Genomic DNA, 19,647 nt, shown 5'->3' with positions numbered 1-19,647 from the left:
AAATGTCAATGACATTATACATATTGTCATTTTTTCTGAACATATTGAAAATTTAATCATAATTACCTTTTCTCGTAAAGCATCCACTTCCTGTCTACATTTCAGTCCTCGAATATCTAAAGGAAAAATATATATTTACAATTAAAATGAAATTTGATACATAAAATATAATATATCAAGGTATGTAAAATAACAACAAATAATCTAAATTAATAACTATTGAATAATTATAAACACAAATGTTAAATAAAAAATGCATTAATATATTTGATATATAATTGCTTTGAATAGATTACTTATTCAATATATAAAAGAGTTGGAAGCTTTTAACTGATTCACAGACTAATTCAATACATCAACATTATGAAAGCAAAATTTAAAAACAATAACAATTTGAAAACAATTGTAAAACATATTTGCAACATTTCACTTAGTCCTAGGTGCCCCAAGCCATCGTCAAAATTTCAAGTGTTCTTCAAGTTTCTAAATTACATATATTAAATTAAGTCATACTACCGTAGACAAGACTGCGCTAACATTCAAGTTAGCATTTTTTTTAAATCAAGCATTACAATAAATTTAGAAACTTTTGTTATATTTTTACATCATTTACCAGGATTATTAAACAGATTATAGCCTTCAAACAGCCTAATTCTGCTCTGTCCAAATCCATTCTCTCATTTGACACTTAATTCTGACAGTACCCGATCGAAAATAGGTCCGACGCCGGCCTGGATTGCACTATTCCGATGTAACGTCATACCAGGAAAGAAACACATTAATTCAGGCGGTCCTGGTGGAGCGCGTCTCCTTGTTGAAGTATCACTAGACATACTGGACGTACTTGTTTCTGCATCGGATTCTAGATACTAAAAATATTTATGATTAGGTAAATCCAAATGATATGATTTCGCTTTATATTTGGTTCAAATCGTTTTTATTTACCTCAATACTTCTCCAGGCTATAGATGCTATAAGTAATTCATTCCAGGCTGCTCTGAGTAACGTTACTTGATCCTCTAATTGTAAAGCACTAAAATGCGGCATGCACCTTGCGTATTGTACTAACTGATATAACTGTTTATTTGCTTGCTGACACAGACTGGATACAGGGCCCTAGAAATTTTAAACAAACGTTTAATGTAGAATCATTATTCATATTATTTTCTATACTCATTTAACAGTAATTAGAACTTCAGTTCTCTACCCTGAAAGGGCTATTTTTACTTGGAAACATATTTAAGATCTATATTTCCATCGCTACTGCTCGATATCGGGGTTGTCCGTGATGGGGATTCATATATTTAGCGATATAAATATACTAATAATAAATGCAAAGCTGCAATTAATAATGAAATACCTTGTATCTAGGAGGCACCATGGATGAAGGTCCTACTCGCAAATATTGTATCGACAATTCCGGGTCCGTCGCAACATTTCGAGTTTCACTCCTTTGTTCTGCTTCTAAAATTCTTTTACCGTTAAATCACGAACAGAACTTGTCGGGTTGCTTTCTTCATTATTCTACAAAAAAAAATATAAATAGTTATTTCTAATTCTAATTCTAATTACTCTAGAAAAAACGGGACGAAAGGTAGAAGTGCGGGACTGTCCCGGCCAAATAGGAACGTATGATCGCCTATGAATTTTATAGGGATATTGAAGGCACGTATAGTAAAATGCTGTTTGACTTCAACTTATCTGATCTATTGGAATAGATTATTTCTATCTTTCAACTTTTAAAACAAAAAAATGAATTTCACCTTTGCTCCTCGTTGTCGTTCTTCCTGCACGGCTTCTCGTTTCATTCCACAGGCGAGACATTTCTGATATCGACAGAACTGACATCGATTTCTCTGCCTTTTGTCGATCAAACAATTTCTATCCTCTCGACAGGCATACGTCAGATCTTTTCGTACCGTCCGTTTGAAAAATCCCTTACAACCTTCGCAACTGGAAAATATTGAATAAAACGAATTAAAATAAAGAACAAAATAATTTTAAAACAATGAATAATTTTAAAATACAATTATAAATAAATTATATTTATATAATTATGTATGAATCACTAAAGGCCTTGAAAAAAAAATGAATTACAAATATTTCTAGAATTTGTCCATACAATGCTTCTTACAGGGTGAAGATAGTAAGTCAAGTCAAGTAAGACGGATCCAATTTGCACATTGACAATCCTGTTTCAAATGTCATCGACGTTGAATGATTTATTAATGAAATATATTAAAACATGAAGAAGATAATTAGAAGAAGATATGAATTATATTTCATAATATTTTAACGTAGGAATACCGCATTGAGTACCTATGTGAATCCATTTTAATATCAATTACTGTTTTATTTATTAATAAAAGATTCGATAATGCATAGTATTTATATAAATTAGGTATGTTCTGAAGCTACAGAATTTTTACTCGTATAGACAAACGAAGACCTTCAATACTGAACTGCACCATAATAACTGAATTATTTTACAAAATATTATTTTTATTTACACATTAAAGAACCAAAATTGACTTTTTTTAAATATCGCCATTTATATATATATATATATATATATATATATATATATATATTCTTGAATCAATAAGCAAAAACTAGTTATATTTGGCACTAGTATGCAAATATGGTACAATAAAGAATAGAAGAGTTAAAAAAAAAAATCTATTTTTGTGTTATTTACAATCATGGTCTTTATATAGCTTTAGATAATTTGAGCTAACAATAATTTAATATGTGCATTATATTCAATAATTGCAATACAATTTCTAAATAAATACACAATGACAATTTATGAAGCAAATAAAATTCAGAATGACGAACAATTCTGTAAGAATTGAAAAAAAATATTGTCTGATATTTTTATTTATTTCTTTGAATAATATTGTTTTTGTTGTTTACCGTGAAGTAAAATCAGCACATGCATTTTCGACATGTTGATGAAATATTTGTTTTTGTTTTAAAGCTATTCATGGCACTGAGTAGATTCATGAAGACATGTTAACGTGCTAAATAATATATATAATATATATATATATATATATAATATATATCTGTATAAAATTATGTGCGTGTAAGTTGCGTCAGAAAGTTTCAACATTTTTGGCCACTAATTCGATTGCACTACAGAAAATAATTGTGAGAATGATTGTCTGAAGAAAACAAAATTATTAGTACAAATGAGATACACGCCAATATCCTTGAGACTACCCAGACCTTTGGATGTTAAAAATGTTGGTAAAGACTAGTTTTTATCAACATATTCTATGATAATTAAGATCCAAGAACCATATTAAAATGAAAAAAAAAAATGCGTATTACGTTGCAGAGGTGAACATTTTGGCATATTTTACTATTAAATATATATATATATATATATATATATATATATATATATATATATTTGTGTGTATACGGATACAAATTTTCGTCCACGGCTTCGAGAGCACGGATTAACCGACTTGAATGATTCAAAAAGCATTCGATTCCTACTGACAAGGAGCTTACTACTTTTAAGCAAAGACATTAAACACATATGGCAATAATTTTATTTTATGATACAACATCTATAAATGTCGTTATCTCGTATTAAGATCCTTCAAATTATCTTACCTTATACTAAATTTATATGTAACCAACATGGTTACGTCATTCATTAGAATAATGAATACTATTAGAAATTAAATACCAAACGACAGGTATTAATTATAACATAATATTATTAATTGGCTGTAACTGTAATATATAATAATAGTAATAAGCACACTGTAATATATAATAATGAATTTTACATTATAAAATGAATTAGTTCACACGAAAAATGAAAAACTGTGAAAAAATCTTAATCAGATATTACCTGATTACAACAATGCATATCGCTATAACTTGCTTAAAAATATTGTCAGTTCTTATACCAATATCTTCAAATTATTACAATTTGCAGAAAAAATCCAATTACCTGTAAACACCATAATGCTTTCCGGAAGCCCTATCTCCGCATATGGAGCACAGATGTTTTGACCCGCTCAAAGGATGATTTGGAGGGTATGGTGATTTCGTTTGGGCGCCCGTGGCCGTGTTTCCTGATACTATTGTGTGATTTTGACCGAAAGGCGGACTAGCGGGACTGCCGACAACTGCGCCGCCACTGCCGGGCGAAAAGCCGCCGTTCAGTAGCGCAGGATCCGGTTTCATATCCGGCGGTGAGAGCGGTCCCATCGAGCTCATTGACAGCCCTTGGTCGAGGGCCAAGCCTATAATAAAAAAAAAGTTTATTAAAATTATTGTTATATTATTTAATATATCAATATATTACATTATATTTGATATTTATTTATTTATTTATTCATAAGCAAGCCGTAATCAATAATGATAGATATTATTTCAGGCTCTTATCAAGCTTATTCATAATTAATATTAAACGGATAGTAATTTTATAATAATCATAATAGCTGCACAAATTTCGCTTCTGAAAAAAAAGAGCTGAAAAAAAGCATTCGAACATTAAATACAATGTTCATCATCAAGTTCATCATGTTAAAGTCTATTTGACCACCAGTCAAGCTCAAAATTCTTGCACAAGGTTGAAAGTTATACTCATTTAAAACCGTAAAAAAATTTAAATTAATAAAATAGCAACAAAAAAAAACATGGTTGTACAGGCGATCAAATGGTCAGACTGCATAGATAAAGGATAAGGATTATTCAAGAAAATAGTTATTGAAATCAAATTGAGAATATTCAGTAATGTCATAAAAAGCTAATTCTTTAAAAAGTTTAACTAGGGAAGCATGAAATTTTTTGCTATCTAAGTTTCGGATATTGAGTGGACGTTTATTCATAAGCTGAATACCAAGACCGTCGATCGTATTGAAAGAGCTGCCTAATTTATATGTGCGCGCCTTAATAAGTTTGCGTCTAGTGTTGTAGTTTGAAGAGGACGAAGCCATATCAAAAAGTTTCGAATTGTTTTTGATGAAAGATAATGTTACCAGCAGAAAAATGCATGGGACAGTTAGAATATTGTATTTTTGCAATATGGGTCTGCAGGAGGCTTTACTGGGCAAGGAAAAAATTATTCGAATAGCTCTTTTCTGAAGCTTAAATATTTTAATTAGTTCGGATGAAGAACCCCAGAATTGGATGCCGTATGGAACGTGAGAATAAAAGTTGCTATAATAAACTGAAAGTAAGCAATTTAAACCAAGTTTGGGTTTTAGGGTGCGCAACATGAAACATGTTCTAGATAAAGTTGGTGATAGTGAGATAGAGATATGATCAGACCACTTTAAATTGTTATTAATATGGATACCAAGAAACTTTGATACTTGCGAAAAATTATATGCTGAATTATTGATCGTTAAAGAAGTAATATTATTGGATAAACGATTTTTTGTACAAAAAGATATGATTTGGGTCTTATCATTATTGAGGACTAGATTATTTTCACAAAACTATTTCGTTTTCGATAATAGAACAATTGACCAAAGTAACACTGGTAATACGTAAGTTGGCTTTTCTGCGATACCTTCATCATGTTAAATCTTATATTATTTGATATATTAATATATTATATTGTATTTGAGAAACGGACCAAAGTAACACTGGTAATATATAAGTTGGCTAATTTCTGAAAACGGTAGTGGCAATATGATAATCTACCGTTACAATAAAAATGTAATTTAAAAAGCAAAAGCTTAACCAGAATCTGCATAATTTGATAGTTGGTAAAGAGTGCATCAAAATATGTTGCTTGTCATCAATCTATTAAATTTTTATTGAGTTGCTCAAATAAAGCAGTAAGACCTGGTAATTTCGCGATGAAAAGAAATAAATGCTAACACAAAGTATCCACATATATCATACATCTCGTGCTGTAATTTTATTGTTTAACAAATTGGATTCCAAAACAAAACTGTTTAAATTAGATGTAGATACCATATAAAATTTCATGCCATGTCGCCAATCAAAGATAATATACTTATTGTATATAAAATGTATTAATACATTTTATACAATTGTGCACAATATATCCTAATTATAATATTTTAGTGCAACACGCCTAGTCTGTATGTAGAGCTCGCCAAATTTGCATGTACTAATATAAAAAATATTAAGTTGTAGGTCGAGTGCGTGTTTTTGTTCATAAAGTTGATTTTTTTAAAGTTGCGAATAATTCTATTATCAATTTTAGTATTTTTTTCATGGATCAAATAAAGTATATTATATACAAACTACGACTTTTGAGCACAACTGGTACAGCCTGAGTAGTTCATGAAAATGTTATAAACTTATTAAAGGAATTATATTCCCAGATATATATTCTTTACCATTTCTTGCAGTTTGTTAAGTTTCATTGATACCCATCTATATAAGCAAAGGTCGCTTTCAAGCACTTTTTTTTTAGATATTTATATTCATCCATATAAGAAATAACTATAAGTCTTTTTTATTCAAATCAATTCATTAAGTTTAAAAATGTAATTTGTTTTAAAATAATAATTCATCTAAATGTGCACTGACGTGTTCAAAATAGAATACATTTCATCGAGATATGCAACACATATCAAATATTAACATTGTTCAATGCAAATACAAAACTCAAATTCACTTTCAATACGTATGTGAGGGACATTGATTGTGTTTGCCTGAACTGAGTAAAGGGATGTCAGAACTGTGAAAGAATTCACAAATGTGGTTGGCCTTAAGATGATGATGCAGTTATAAAACACATTGTGAAGAGAATATTTTAGTCAAGTATTTCATTTCATTTATCTTGAAAATGACTTGCACGCGTTAATTAGAGTACCGAATGTAAGTGAACTCAAAGATTTTGCTAAAGCGACTAATACGGAAAATACCACCGCAATACACTTCATTTGGCTATAATTTATGAAAAAAAAAATATTTCTTTTATTTTTTATTTTAATTTATTTATTTATATTATAAGTTTAGCAAACAACTTGATTTCAACTACGGAGGAATTTAAATTATAATAATATTGTAGTACATAGTAGAACACATTAACCTTTTTATTCATATCATATACATATTTAAATGCACATAGATGCATATATGATATGAATGTACATTTATATATGTAAGTTCTAACAATCGGGCGTTACATCAATTAAACTTTTATTGACGTAACGCCCGATCGTTAAAACCCAGTTCATTATATATAAAAGATATGCAACATATATAAAATAATATATATATATATATATATATATATATATATATATTATATATAAATATCTATACATATATTGTAAAAACCAAACCTATTATAGCATAAGAAATTACAAATACCAAACAACTATCTGACTATGTTCAGTAAAACTCCCAGCTAATTCATCATTCTAAAAGTATGTTTTATGCTGTTTTTCAAATATTTGCCACCTGGGAATCACCCATAGACTAGATAAAAAGGACAGCCATAGGTCGAACAGATAAAATATCTTACTTTTAATTTTAAAGGGATTCACGAAATAATAGCTACCTTTAAGACCCGCTCTACCCTATATAATTCAAGATTTTATAAAGTAATTGTTGTAACACTTTATTACATTGTTTCTTGTTCTGCCAGTTATCTATCTATGCACCATTTCATAAAATCATAAAAATGCACATTCTGACCAAATCTAACTTTTTAGGACAAATCTAACCAATGGAAACTTTTGATAATCATAAAAAAAAGATTATGCAAAAAAATTTTTTTTTAATCGGTTTACTGGTCTTATGAGTAAATACATTAGCGAACTTTGGATTACTTTACTATGAATAATAATTATGAATTTACCATTTCAGTTTTATATACGAAATGTTTATTCGTGTGATCGCAAAATATAAGAAGTGCCTACAGGTTTTAGTGACTTGTTTTGTATAGGTTGCCAACTAATTTGTAAGTATAGGTTATAAGGATACACATAGAGTCATTATCTTCAGTAATAACATCAATATAATACAAGCGACAATAACATGCTACTAGGCGGATAGTATTAATATTATATAGGTCAGATATAAGTCATAAATCGGATTCAAGGTTGGATCTTAAGGCGTCAGTCAGACAAGTTCAATGTCAACTAAGATGATTGATATGGACGAGCTTTGCACTATAATAATAGCGCTTATAATGCATTTAAACTAGAGCAGCGCGTTGATGAAACTCTTGATTTGCCGAATCAATAGTTATTTTGAGCATTTGGTTTTATCAACACTTTTTTTGCATTTCATGTAAATTTCTTATTGCACAGGTCAAATGCTGCAGAAAAATTTTATACCTAGATATCGCTTCATTGCAATAATATAAATAAGTCAAAATGGTATTTTCCATTTTAACACTTAATGGTCGGGTCAAATCTGTTCTGTCTAACCTGGCTTCCTGGCATTTTTTAAAGGATACGATAAATTTTAAAGGTACAGATAAAGAACTAGAGCAAAACTATATAAACACGCTAAACGCCACGATATCAGATTTTTGTAACTTGATTAGATAATTAGTTAAATATGTATCATAATAAAAATTAAATGTAAAAATGTGAAAGAAAACTTAATACATCTAAAAAATATTTTTTTGACAAAATTCCTGGAAAATCACTTTTTTGTGTTACACATATATGACTGACATGGCCCTATATTGAAACATTTTTTGTCGACAATCCGTGTCTTGAATGTCTGACGCATTTTTAGACCTTTCGATACATACTGCAAGTGTATCTCATGTAGCCTTATACCAAATTGCATAGGTTAGACATTGTCTGATATGGCTCATTAGGAACTTCTTAGCATCAGACACATATGACTGACATGGCGATTAACGTGTTAAATCAATTATATTAATTGTAGTATTTCATAAAACTATTTGTGTTTCTATAAGTGTTTCTATATTTCTTTTAATATATTATAATAGGTTAGTATTTACTAAAGCATTTAGTATTTTGTAAAATGCATCTTGTCTTAAGGTGCCTATTCATCTCTATTTAATTTATTATCTTTAAAATTGCTTTTTGAAGAGGATAACGTACGTGTAATTTTGTCCTGGGATATAAAAATTCACTGTTATCATTTGAAACATCAAAGTTCTCAATCTCAACATCATTTGTGGATATGTTTTATAAAAAATCTTAGCTGTTTGCCATTTTTACCGTTTTAAAATTACCTATAATTACTTCTTAAAATTAATACTACGCCGTAAGAACAACAAATATATAGAACTATAAATAAAAATTTCAAGAAAAAATAATAGTGTGCATTAACAATATTTCGTCTTTTCATTAATTATATTTTTTTTAATTTTCTTATTTATTATTTTTATCTGTCTATATAGAAAGACATTGAGTAATTAATTTGATACATAACAGAATTTTAAAAGGAAACCCCAGTGGTTTACCATTTATCAAATCAATTATAATATGAAGAATATTTTATTATATTAATGGATATTATTTTATCACTTCCATAACCTATACTTTTTAATTTCTCATTGAGAATTTTAGTTGACTAAACAACATGCAAATATTTCCTTAGTAATTATATGAACAAAACGAAATCGTTCAATAAAAGTTAGGTTTCCTAACTCTGCGATCACGTATTTTTTTTTAGAAACAAACCTGTTTATCGATTTAACTATTTTTATAGAATCTGAATTCATAATAATGAATGCATCATTATAGCATATAATTTAACGACACAAACCGCAGACTAAATCTTCGCCTATATCTTTGGGAACACACCTTAGCTTCGAATCTGGGCGAATGTTGATTATAATGTATCTTATCTTTATAATCACTGGCACAGAATGAATGAAATAAAGCGTTTCAGAGAATTAAAATGGTATGTCGCAATTTCAAAAAGATATATTTATTATTTCCTGTAATATCAGGATTCGCAGGATTTTTTTTGTATTTATTATAACAATATATATAAAAAAATAATAATATTAATATTTTTGATATTTATTAAATTTTGAGAAGGATAACTTATCATTGCCAGTATTAAAAAAAAATCATATTTTGTTTTAACTATACTTTAAAATTGGTAACAAAATTACATGCAGATTCAAATTCTGAAAAATATAAACAATTTCTTGAACAAAAATAAATTTTAAATGGAATTTATCACTTTTTATTGCATTTACTTCCTTTAAAGCATTTAACGATATGGTATCGCTGATAATTCAAAAAATGTATATTGAAATTTTATTCTCAAATGCGATTTGTATTTTAATGGCATTTGAGAGTAATATTTAATAATGTTTTTTGCATTTATAGTAAACAAATCATCATAGGTAATACCAAACCAAGTAAGAGGATTTTTTTAAAGTATATATAAGGTTGTCAAATATCTCCCTTCTGCCTTTTTGTATCATAAACCAAGACCAAAAAAGCGGAAGGGAGATATTTGACAACCTAATATTTATTTCAAAAACACATTTATGGAAAAGCAGGATTTTTTTTAAATTATTTATTTTTTAACTTCCCTTGGGTAAGTTATATTTATCAAAAGAAAATCAAAAATGAAAATTTTTATATTTCTCTACGTTTTAAAAATTTCTGAACATTTTGGTGAACCTTTAAAAAACATGTATGTATGTATGTACGTATGTGTGTGCGCAAATAAATTTTCGTTAACAATTTCAAGAACACAGATCAACCGATTTGAATGATTCAAAAAAACATTCGATTGCTATTGATGGGGAGACGTTCTGATTAGTTTTTAGCCAAGACATGTTCAATCGTTTTAAAGTTGTAGGTCACAAAGTGCCAAAAACGGTAATTCAGTTTTTTAGAGAACGAAGCATCCAATTTGAATGATTCAAAAAACATTTTACTTGTATTGACGAAAGGAAAGGAATTGATTACATTTTTGGAAAGCAGGTCCAGCGTTTTCGGAAATCCAATGAAAAATGTAAAAAAAATGCGATTTGGCGATCAAAAATGATCATTAGACATATGGTTATCAAATTATCAGATATTTTATAGAGATTTTAATAGTGAGTATAAATTTTCTTTACATTTCTGAGGATTCCGTACCAATGTTTATCTGTTAGACCGCGACGCAGCGCTTACGCGCCTAGTTATTTCTTCTCTAACGACCACACAGCACGTTTTCTTTGAAAAAAACTTCAAAATTTTCAAAAGATTTCATAATATAAAGAAAAATCAAATTTTTTTAGAAAAAAATTAAAAAACAATTCAAAAAACATTTTACTTGTATTGACGAAAGAATGAACTGATTAATTTTTTAGAAAGGCAGATCCAGTGGTTTCAAAAATCTAATGAAAAAAGTAAAAAAAAAATGCGATTTGGCAGTCAAAAATGAGAATTAGATATAAATTATCAGAGATTTTAATAATAAACAAATGTTGTTTACTTTTCTTGGAAAGACTGTATGGCGGCTCTTACGAGCTTCAAAAAAAATTTTAATTTTCAAAAAAAAAAAAATAGAATAAAAAAAACAAATTTTTGAAAAAAGTTCAATTTTTTCAAAAATTTCAAGTCACAAAAACCAATTTTTTTCAAAGTTTTCTAAAAAATTTGAAGCATTTAAAAATTCAAAATTACGGTACAGAAAGTTCCAACAATTTGCCTTAACCACTAGTTCAGAAATACATTTATAGAAAACCTAGCCTATTATACAAAGCCTCGTGCTTGACCTTATGATTGTCACATTATAAAATTCTATGAGAAAACGTATATTATTAGTTATTTACAAGTCGAGCGGGTTGTTGTACCACATTTCAAAGTGAATCACGCCACGGGCGCACAATTCTTTTTGCTCGTCGAGTCAGAGTCAGAGTCAGAATCCGAATCAGAAGACTATTTATGCATGTGTGCTCCAACATGCGGGGTGACCTTGTGGAATCGCACACATTAGATCATTGCCAGTGCATATATCCGTCTACAACAGTTCTACAGCGATTATCAACAATTTCAAACTATTATCTAAAAGGTTGCTCGACGGACAGAGTTTTGTTTAAAATGACAATTGACGTTCATCATTCATATTTAGAATGAGAATACAGCTAATATAATTATATGAACAAAACGTTTTACATTTATAATATAAAATATTATATTTTATTTTATAACCGCATACATTTTTAAGGTGTTCATCACGTTGATTTGCATTTCTAAAGTGTTCTATAAATGTTAAAATATACAATTTTATGGAGAATAATACATTATCAAGGCTGATATAAATAGCATATTTATAATTCATTCAATGATTAAAGAAAATAATCCATATTGATGTTAGAAAATAGAATCAGTGCCATTAGTACTTTGAAACGCCCATAGGTCAAAATCGATTTTCTGACCTATATATATGTGCAATACATCACTCAACAAATTTAACCGATCAAATTATTTTACTTCAATTTAAATTATTGATATAAAATATGATATGTATATAAATTTAAACATTTTCAAAAATAATTCTAACATTCAAACAACATAAAAGAGAACCAAAAAGTATGTTTATAAAAATACATAAAAAAAATCGTTTTCACCATACTGAGTACTTTTTAATTTCAATATTATGACAATGAATATTATGAAATGTTTAATTTGTTTTATTATTTTCAAGAAACAGGGTAAAATATTCTTCTGATTCAGGAATTTTTTATTAAATAAAGATTTTTACTACGATGTAACTTTAAAATGTTTATTTATCTATGCCGATTTCCTTGTTGATATCGATACGCATACAACGACAGATCTCTATTCACGCGACACGACGACTAATCACAATCGACGCGTATTGAAATGATTTCATCGAGAGTGAATGACGTACAGTTTGGGCGTAACGAAATTTCCGTTGCATTTGTACGGATTTACACCCCAGTCGCGCCTAAAGAAATTTTACTTCAAAATATGCATATAATATTACAATACTATACAAAATACTACATAGTGTAGTTATATTTTCTCGTTTTTTTTTCAAGTATAAGTTTGAAGTTAAAAAGTAAATTCTTTCAATTTCTTTCTATAAATTATATTTGAAAACTGAATCCATCATTCGCATATATTTCATATGCAACTGCGCATATATATAAAAACAACAGCTGCACTAATATGATTTAATGTCTAAATTTTGGTATATTACCTCAAGTACTTATGCAGAAAGATCAGAAGAGTTGTGTAATAAAGTTAAATTTGTTGAAATTGATGCTGGGTATAAAACTAAAAATTGATTTAAAAACGCAATCTTTACTTCAGCTGGATCGTTAGCCAAAAACTAACCAGCACGACTCAACAGGAATCAATTGCTTTTTAAACATTCAAATCGATTAATCCGTGCTCCCGAAAATATAAGATGAAAAATTGTATCCACACATGCATATACACTTCCATAGTTTGTAAAACATACCAAAATGTTCAGGAACCTCAATAACAAAGATATGCAAAAAAATCATTTTGATGAGTGTCCAAGTCGTTGCATTAAATTATTATTACTTCAAACCTCTTCGTCAACAAACTTTACTTGCTACGATTTTCCATGTTTAGAATATATATAAACACATATCTAGTGGTAATGATAATATAAAATATTTATATAATAATCTTTCGTATTTAAGTAAATATTAGCAAATAGATAAATGCCATATTATTGTGACTATATTCAAAAATGTATATAAAATAAAGAAAGATGTTTAATTAGTGAAATATATAAACGATTACCCATAATATGGGTATGTGATATATTATTAAATATCTTATCTAATTGAGATAGACAGTTTAAGATGCTAAAAGTAAAAGCTAAAAATAGATATAGTCAAAAAATAGTTTTCCCATCACAAACAAATTCGAATGCACTTGTAATAGAATTTCTTTGTAATCAATGACGATTGTAATAAATGATCGCACAAAATATTATACCGTTCTTTTGCATATCACTGGTTGTTTTATAAAAATTCTTCAATAATGAATGCATTCTCGTTATCATAATTGTAGCGCGAAATGGCGATGCAAAGTGCCTATAAATACATTATAAATAATCGCTCATATAGGTCGGTGGTGTCAACCAGATAGTTCCATGCTCCATGTTGTTTTGTTTGTCTAACAACACTTCCGTAATGTATTCACAAAAAAAATCACAGTATAAAAGTTTGACCGATAATCATAAAAGTTGAAACAATGAATATTAATAGTAATGTATAAATTAATATTTTGATTCCCATATTTTTGTAGTTATATATAATGAGTAGTACTGCCCTAGGGCAAGTCCTTGAGTTGAGTTAAACTACCACTCAATTCAGGAAGAAATATTGTGAGAGATTTTCCATTGCCATTTTAAACTGCAGTGCCCAAAATAGGCTATTTTCAATTGGAAACATATTTTTTATCTATATTTTTATCAGGTTATCCAAAGCGGGGGTTCGAACTCACGACCCAGTCCACAAAAGGCGGCGCGCTTAACTTTAATTAAATTATTATTGTTGAATAAAATGTTGTGCATAGTAATTAAAATTTCTTTAGCTCTCATTAACGATGGCAGAATAAAACAATTTCAAAAATAATTTCTTAATTAATTATAAATGCCACTTTGTATATAATTACTTATTCTTATTTAAACAACCGAAATTTTTTCATATAGGATTATATAAAAAATCAGAAAAAAATCACATCGGTCATGTTAATAATTTAGTAAAATTTATATGAAGAAAACTTAATGTATCAAAGGAAAAAAAACAAAATTCCTGGTCCGCCAACTAGCTTTTTATTGAAAAATTACTTAAAAAATCTACTGAATATTGTGCCAATTTTCTTTTTGTTTGAAAATTCTATTAAAAAACCACTAAATATTTTCACTTTTTTTATTTGAAAGTGAAATGTAAAGAGTGCAGAGTACACAATAGGGTTGCTTAAGTCGTATCCCCTAAAAAAAAGTTATTTGGCGGACCCTATAGAAAAACACTATTTTTTATGTCGATGTATTGATAAGACTGACGTGGCAATTAACGTGTTAAAATTTACAGCCATAAAGTTTTTAAAATGATTGTAGCACGAACTGTAGATCTGTTATAATCTTTGTTAGCAAAATGACTCGAAGATCAAAAGCTATCAAAATTAATAAGTATATTGATTTATATATTTAAATACGATACACGTGTTTGAACTGAATAAATAAATTTATAATTACCAATAAGCGCAATTACTCTGAACTGCGAAAATAAACAACTGAATTAATCCAATATTAATTAATTTTGTCAGTATAACCCAGTTTAAAAGCAGTTGATACTGCAAAATATTATCTACCTAGCACAACATAGTTTGAAAACTGCTGATGTTGCAAAATTTACCCCAGGAGATGTAGCCGCCGGCTCGCCAGACTAGATATACCGATATGAACTCATACAGCAAAAGCTGAGCTTTGGCAAGGTCACGGCTTTTGGGGAAGAAAAGCTCGCGTGAGGTTGGGGAAATCTGGGTGAAAAGTGCGGCAGGGGCTGGTCTTTGTTAGAGTAGGTCTATCTGCGTATTGCCGACCTAGAATTATAGAGCTGTAGAATTGGAAATTCATTTTAAATTGAAAGACTGACATTAGCTCATTCGGCGAAGTTATCTCTTGATTATAAATTACTAATATATGAGACCATTAAAAATAATTACTGATGCACGATGGTTCGTTTGTAATGAACTCAATCAAAACATCCCATTCGTAGTGTAGTTGACATCATTACGAGAGTAGCATTGATCATTAGGCGAAAATTGATCGCCATTTGAATCTATAGATGGTTCAATTAATCCGTCAAATATAAAGAGTCCGCAAATTTATATGAAATATAAATAATCAACTTATGCAATAATTGTATCAAGAATTTTTTTTGCATATTATATCAAGCATTCAATATAGAAGAGTTTTAGCTGAAGCACTCACAAGGAGAACCTCAGATTTACTCTACCAGGATTTTGATGAAACTTTACATGATAATAGAGTTTATAGTCAAACTGAACTCCTTAAAATATTACAGGCCAATGAGAAGTGGTTTAATAATAAAAATTAATTGAAGTTGCAAAAAATGAAAGTGTTCATTATCAATACGTATATCGAGCTCTATCGATTAAAGCTCTTTTTCCTACTTTTTTTATTCAGATTCATAGGTGAAAGAGTTAAAAATAATCTAGTTCAAATCCCGTTAGCTTACAATTTTTTTAAAACTTATTTTCATGTTGTAATAGTTAAATACAGGAAAAACATTTATAAATTATTAACTCATTTCATATATTTGGTGAACAAAAGATGATATATTTGAAACAAATCTATAAGTACATACTAATATCCAACTAATATGAGACAAAACAAAAAATTCTCCTCCTCAGATATCACGAAAACATTCCCTTATTTCTCGAATTCGACTGTAAACACAACCAACAAGTACTACGCACCCCGAGTGGAGGGTAGGTCTTCGATACGTAGGGGCTGTCTGCGTACCCACTGGTATAGTCAGCAGAACGGCTGGTGTGGGTAGGCCAGACGGTCTACTGCAACGAAACTGCAGTCGCCGCGAAATAGCGGAGCTCTATTGAGCATGCGCGAATTTGTTGTATGCGGATTTTCAACGAGGATTCATGGACACGAGTTTGTTTTAAATTAATTACTATAGAGTTTATTATTTAGTTTATTTGAGGATTTTAATTAATTGAATTTAGAATATGAACTTTAAAATTTGTAAATTTGCTTTATTAGCGTTGTCTCAATTTCACTTTGCATTTAATATATAATATACGAATATACAATATTTATTTATATTTTTAATTTTTTTAATAACGAATGCAATATATGAATTATAGTTTTGTAATTAAATATAAACGAAGATAGTATTTAAGCAAACGCCAGTGGAGTATATTTTATCAAATATACTAGACTACAAACTAACAATAGGCGTACAATTTACTCAAGAATAATACAAAAATATTTATTTTTTTAATTTTAATTTTTACTTATTATATATGATTAATTACAAATAATGTAGATAGATTTAGATTGATTGTAAATTATAGGGTCAATACGGACAAAATGGTATATCTGGACAAAATGTCACAGTAACTGTTCACGCCAAAATCAAAGCATACTATATATTGATATAAAAACAAAAAATATCTAATAAAAAATTATTATAAAAACAATCAATCAATACAATACATATTAAACTTTGAAAACATTGTGAATACAAATACAATTTAAAATAATCACGTAATTAATATTACAAACAAAGTATTTTACAACAAATCATTGGCCCTTCAAAAAAACAATCAAACCCAACAAACAGTAACCTTATTTAAAAATTGGCTAGTTTTATTAACGTTTCCCGCGACTGTATCGAACGAGCAACGCTATAATCACGATCATGTCAGATGTTGAGCGTCATTGTCACAGTATTTTCGCAGTAATCAGTTCAAACGTGTTTCGCGCCTTGAAAGTTTAGTTTTGAGGTTGTTTTTCTCATGTTTTTTAAGGATCTATTTATCGATATTTGTAATTATTTCAATTGAAATCAATTCACATATACCAGTACTAGCGATTTCGATCAAGTTTATTGCAATGAACAGGCTTTTTATAAAATTTTGATTAATTATTCATTTTGGTTCAATTTGGGACAAAATGAATACAATGTTTTAGTTTTATACAATGGACAAAATGGCATAATAATACTATTTCGCAAGCATAAAAAGGCCAAGAAAAAAACATTAAAACCTATCAAAGGTTGGCTTTTAACTTCTACTCCAAGTATAATAAATTGGCTTTTAACTTCAATTCCAAGTATGCAAAAAATAATTGCTAAAAACAGAACAAAAGATCCACCGGTAAAAAGATTTTTTTAATTTTTTTTTCAATAATATATTTACAACTGTCCTACATAGACATTAAGTAAATCTTTTGGCAATTATACATAAAAAATGACATCGATATATAAATAGTGAAAAATACACAGTTGCATTTTTCCTTTATAAGAAGTAATGTAATATGAACGGTAAAAAGAATAGACTTGCATTTGTTGCAAAACCCCCCTTTTTTGTTCTGAGCCAGGCGAAAATTGGTTGCGTTACGATGTAGGATTTGTACCCCTTGGGTTTTATGTACTAATATCCCAAAAAAAAACAGAATGAAAGAATTTATTGGTGAACTGCTTTCTTAAAAATTATCATCTCAGTATGTCCTTACCCTTGATCATGCAGCAAACCAGAAAACACACATACAAAATTGAACAAAAAAAAAAACATCAAATTAGTGAAGATAAAATTGACCGATGGAAATCGACTTTTCTATTATGGTTTCACTAATTTAAAAATTTTTGTTCATTTTTTAACTTCCCGTAGGATAAGTTATTGTAATGGGCCGAAAATCGGAATTGAAAATTTTTACATTTCTCGACGTTTTGAAGGTTTCTGAACGTTTTGGCATACCTCAGAAAAAATGGATGTGTGTGTGTGTGTATGTATGTATGGATACAAATTTACAGTCACGTTTTCGGGCGCACGGATCAACCGATTTGAATGGTTCAAAAAATATTCCATTCCTATTGATAGGGAGAAAAGCTGATTAGTTTTTGGCTAAGGCAGGTTCAGCCGTTTCGGAGATACGGAGCAAAGAGTGCAGAAAATAGAAATCGACTTTTTGAGAGAACGGAGTATCCAATTTGAATGATCTAAAGAACATTCAATTAGTAATGAATGGTAGAAGTGTTTATTAGTTTTTGGCAAAGGCAGGCCGAGCCATTTCGAAGATACGGAGCTAAATATGTAAAAAATGGCAGTTTTTGAGAGAACTAAGCGTCCGATTTAAATGATTCAAAGAACTTTCTGGTTGTCTTAACAAAATAATTAATTTTGGAAAAAAAAAAATTTTTTTAATTGTTTGTATATCGAAAATAATTCAGATTTTATTTTTAATTTAATAGTTCTAATATACTTTAAACAATTCAGTTTCGAACTTTCCAATTCAGTTTATGTAATTCTTATAAATATTAGACAATGTTACAATATTTATAATAATCTATTTGAAAACATTCAGTATTCCTCGAACATTTCGTTACGGTACGGGAAGTTCCAGCAATTTGCCTTAAGGCCCACCCCACTAGTTGTGTTTGTGTATCATTACTTTAATTTTCAAAATTTATTAATTTTAGAAATTTATGTATATATTTATAATACATATTATATTTATTATATACTTAACATTTAACCACAATTATGCAATGTCATTTGATGTTTATGCCCTTCATTCTAGAGAAGTTGACTGATGTCATACTAAATAACTTAGCAGAGGAATACATTTAGGTACAACATATTGTGTTAAATTTCTAATAAAAATATTTATGTTATTAGATTTATTGCGTTAAAAATTGACAACATCTTAACTACATTAAAAATTATTTATTTAAAGAAAAGATTATAAATTTAAAGAAAAGATTTTTTGGTTGTTAACTATACGTACTAAAGAAATCCTATTTCGAAATTATACTAAAAATTTTCAAATCGTCCCCAAGAGCTTCCTATTGAGAGCCATTGGAGCAATCGATATGACACGTCATCGGTACTTCGCGAATAGAGAGAGAGAGAGAGAGAGATAGTGAGAGAGATGGGGGGGGGAGGGGGCAACGATGTATGCCCCATAAATATACTCAGT

At 28.9% G+C, this 19,647-nt stretch overlaps 2 protein-coding genes across 3 annotated transcripts in view; one reads left to right on the top strand and one right to left on the bottom strand.

The window, feature by feature from the left end:
* The window catches only part of LOC113378145 (protein ultraspiracle homolog), a 152,768-nt gene that overhangs the window by 96,777 nt on the left and 36,344 nt on the right, over positions 1–19,647 (top strand). The gene's annotated exons all lie outside the window — the stretch shown is intronic.
* On the bottom strand, positions 678–4,269 carry LOC113378147 (protein ultraspiracle homolog). The gene is given in 7 exon segments (XM_026618672.1): positions 678–869; positions 946–1,116; positions 1,361–1,468; positions 1,471–1,524; positions 1,764–1,953; positions 3,974–4,097; positions 4,164–4,269. Coding segments are annotated over 7 exon segments (918 nt in total). The 5' UTR covers positions 4,243–4,269.

This window comes from Ctenocephalides felis, unplaced genomic scaffold, assembly GCF_003426905.1.
Source record: "Ctenocephalides felis isolate EL2017-DRISC unplaced genomic scaffold, ASM342690v1 CF-g0.4_SCAFFOLD_01886, whole genome shotgun sequence".
Classification (NCBI taxonomy): domain Eukaryota; kingdom Metazoa; phylum Arthropoda; class Insecta; order Siphonaptera; family Pulicidae; genus Ctenocephalides; species Ctenocephalides felis.
The sequence above is the reverse complement of the archived record's forward strand: the minus strand, read 5'-3'. Positions and strand labels throughout refer to the sequence as shown.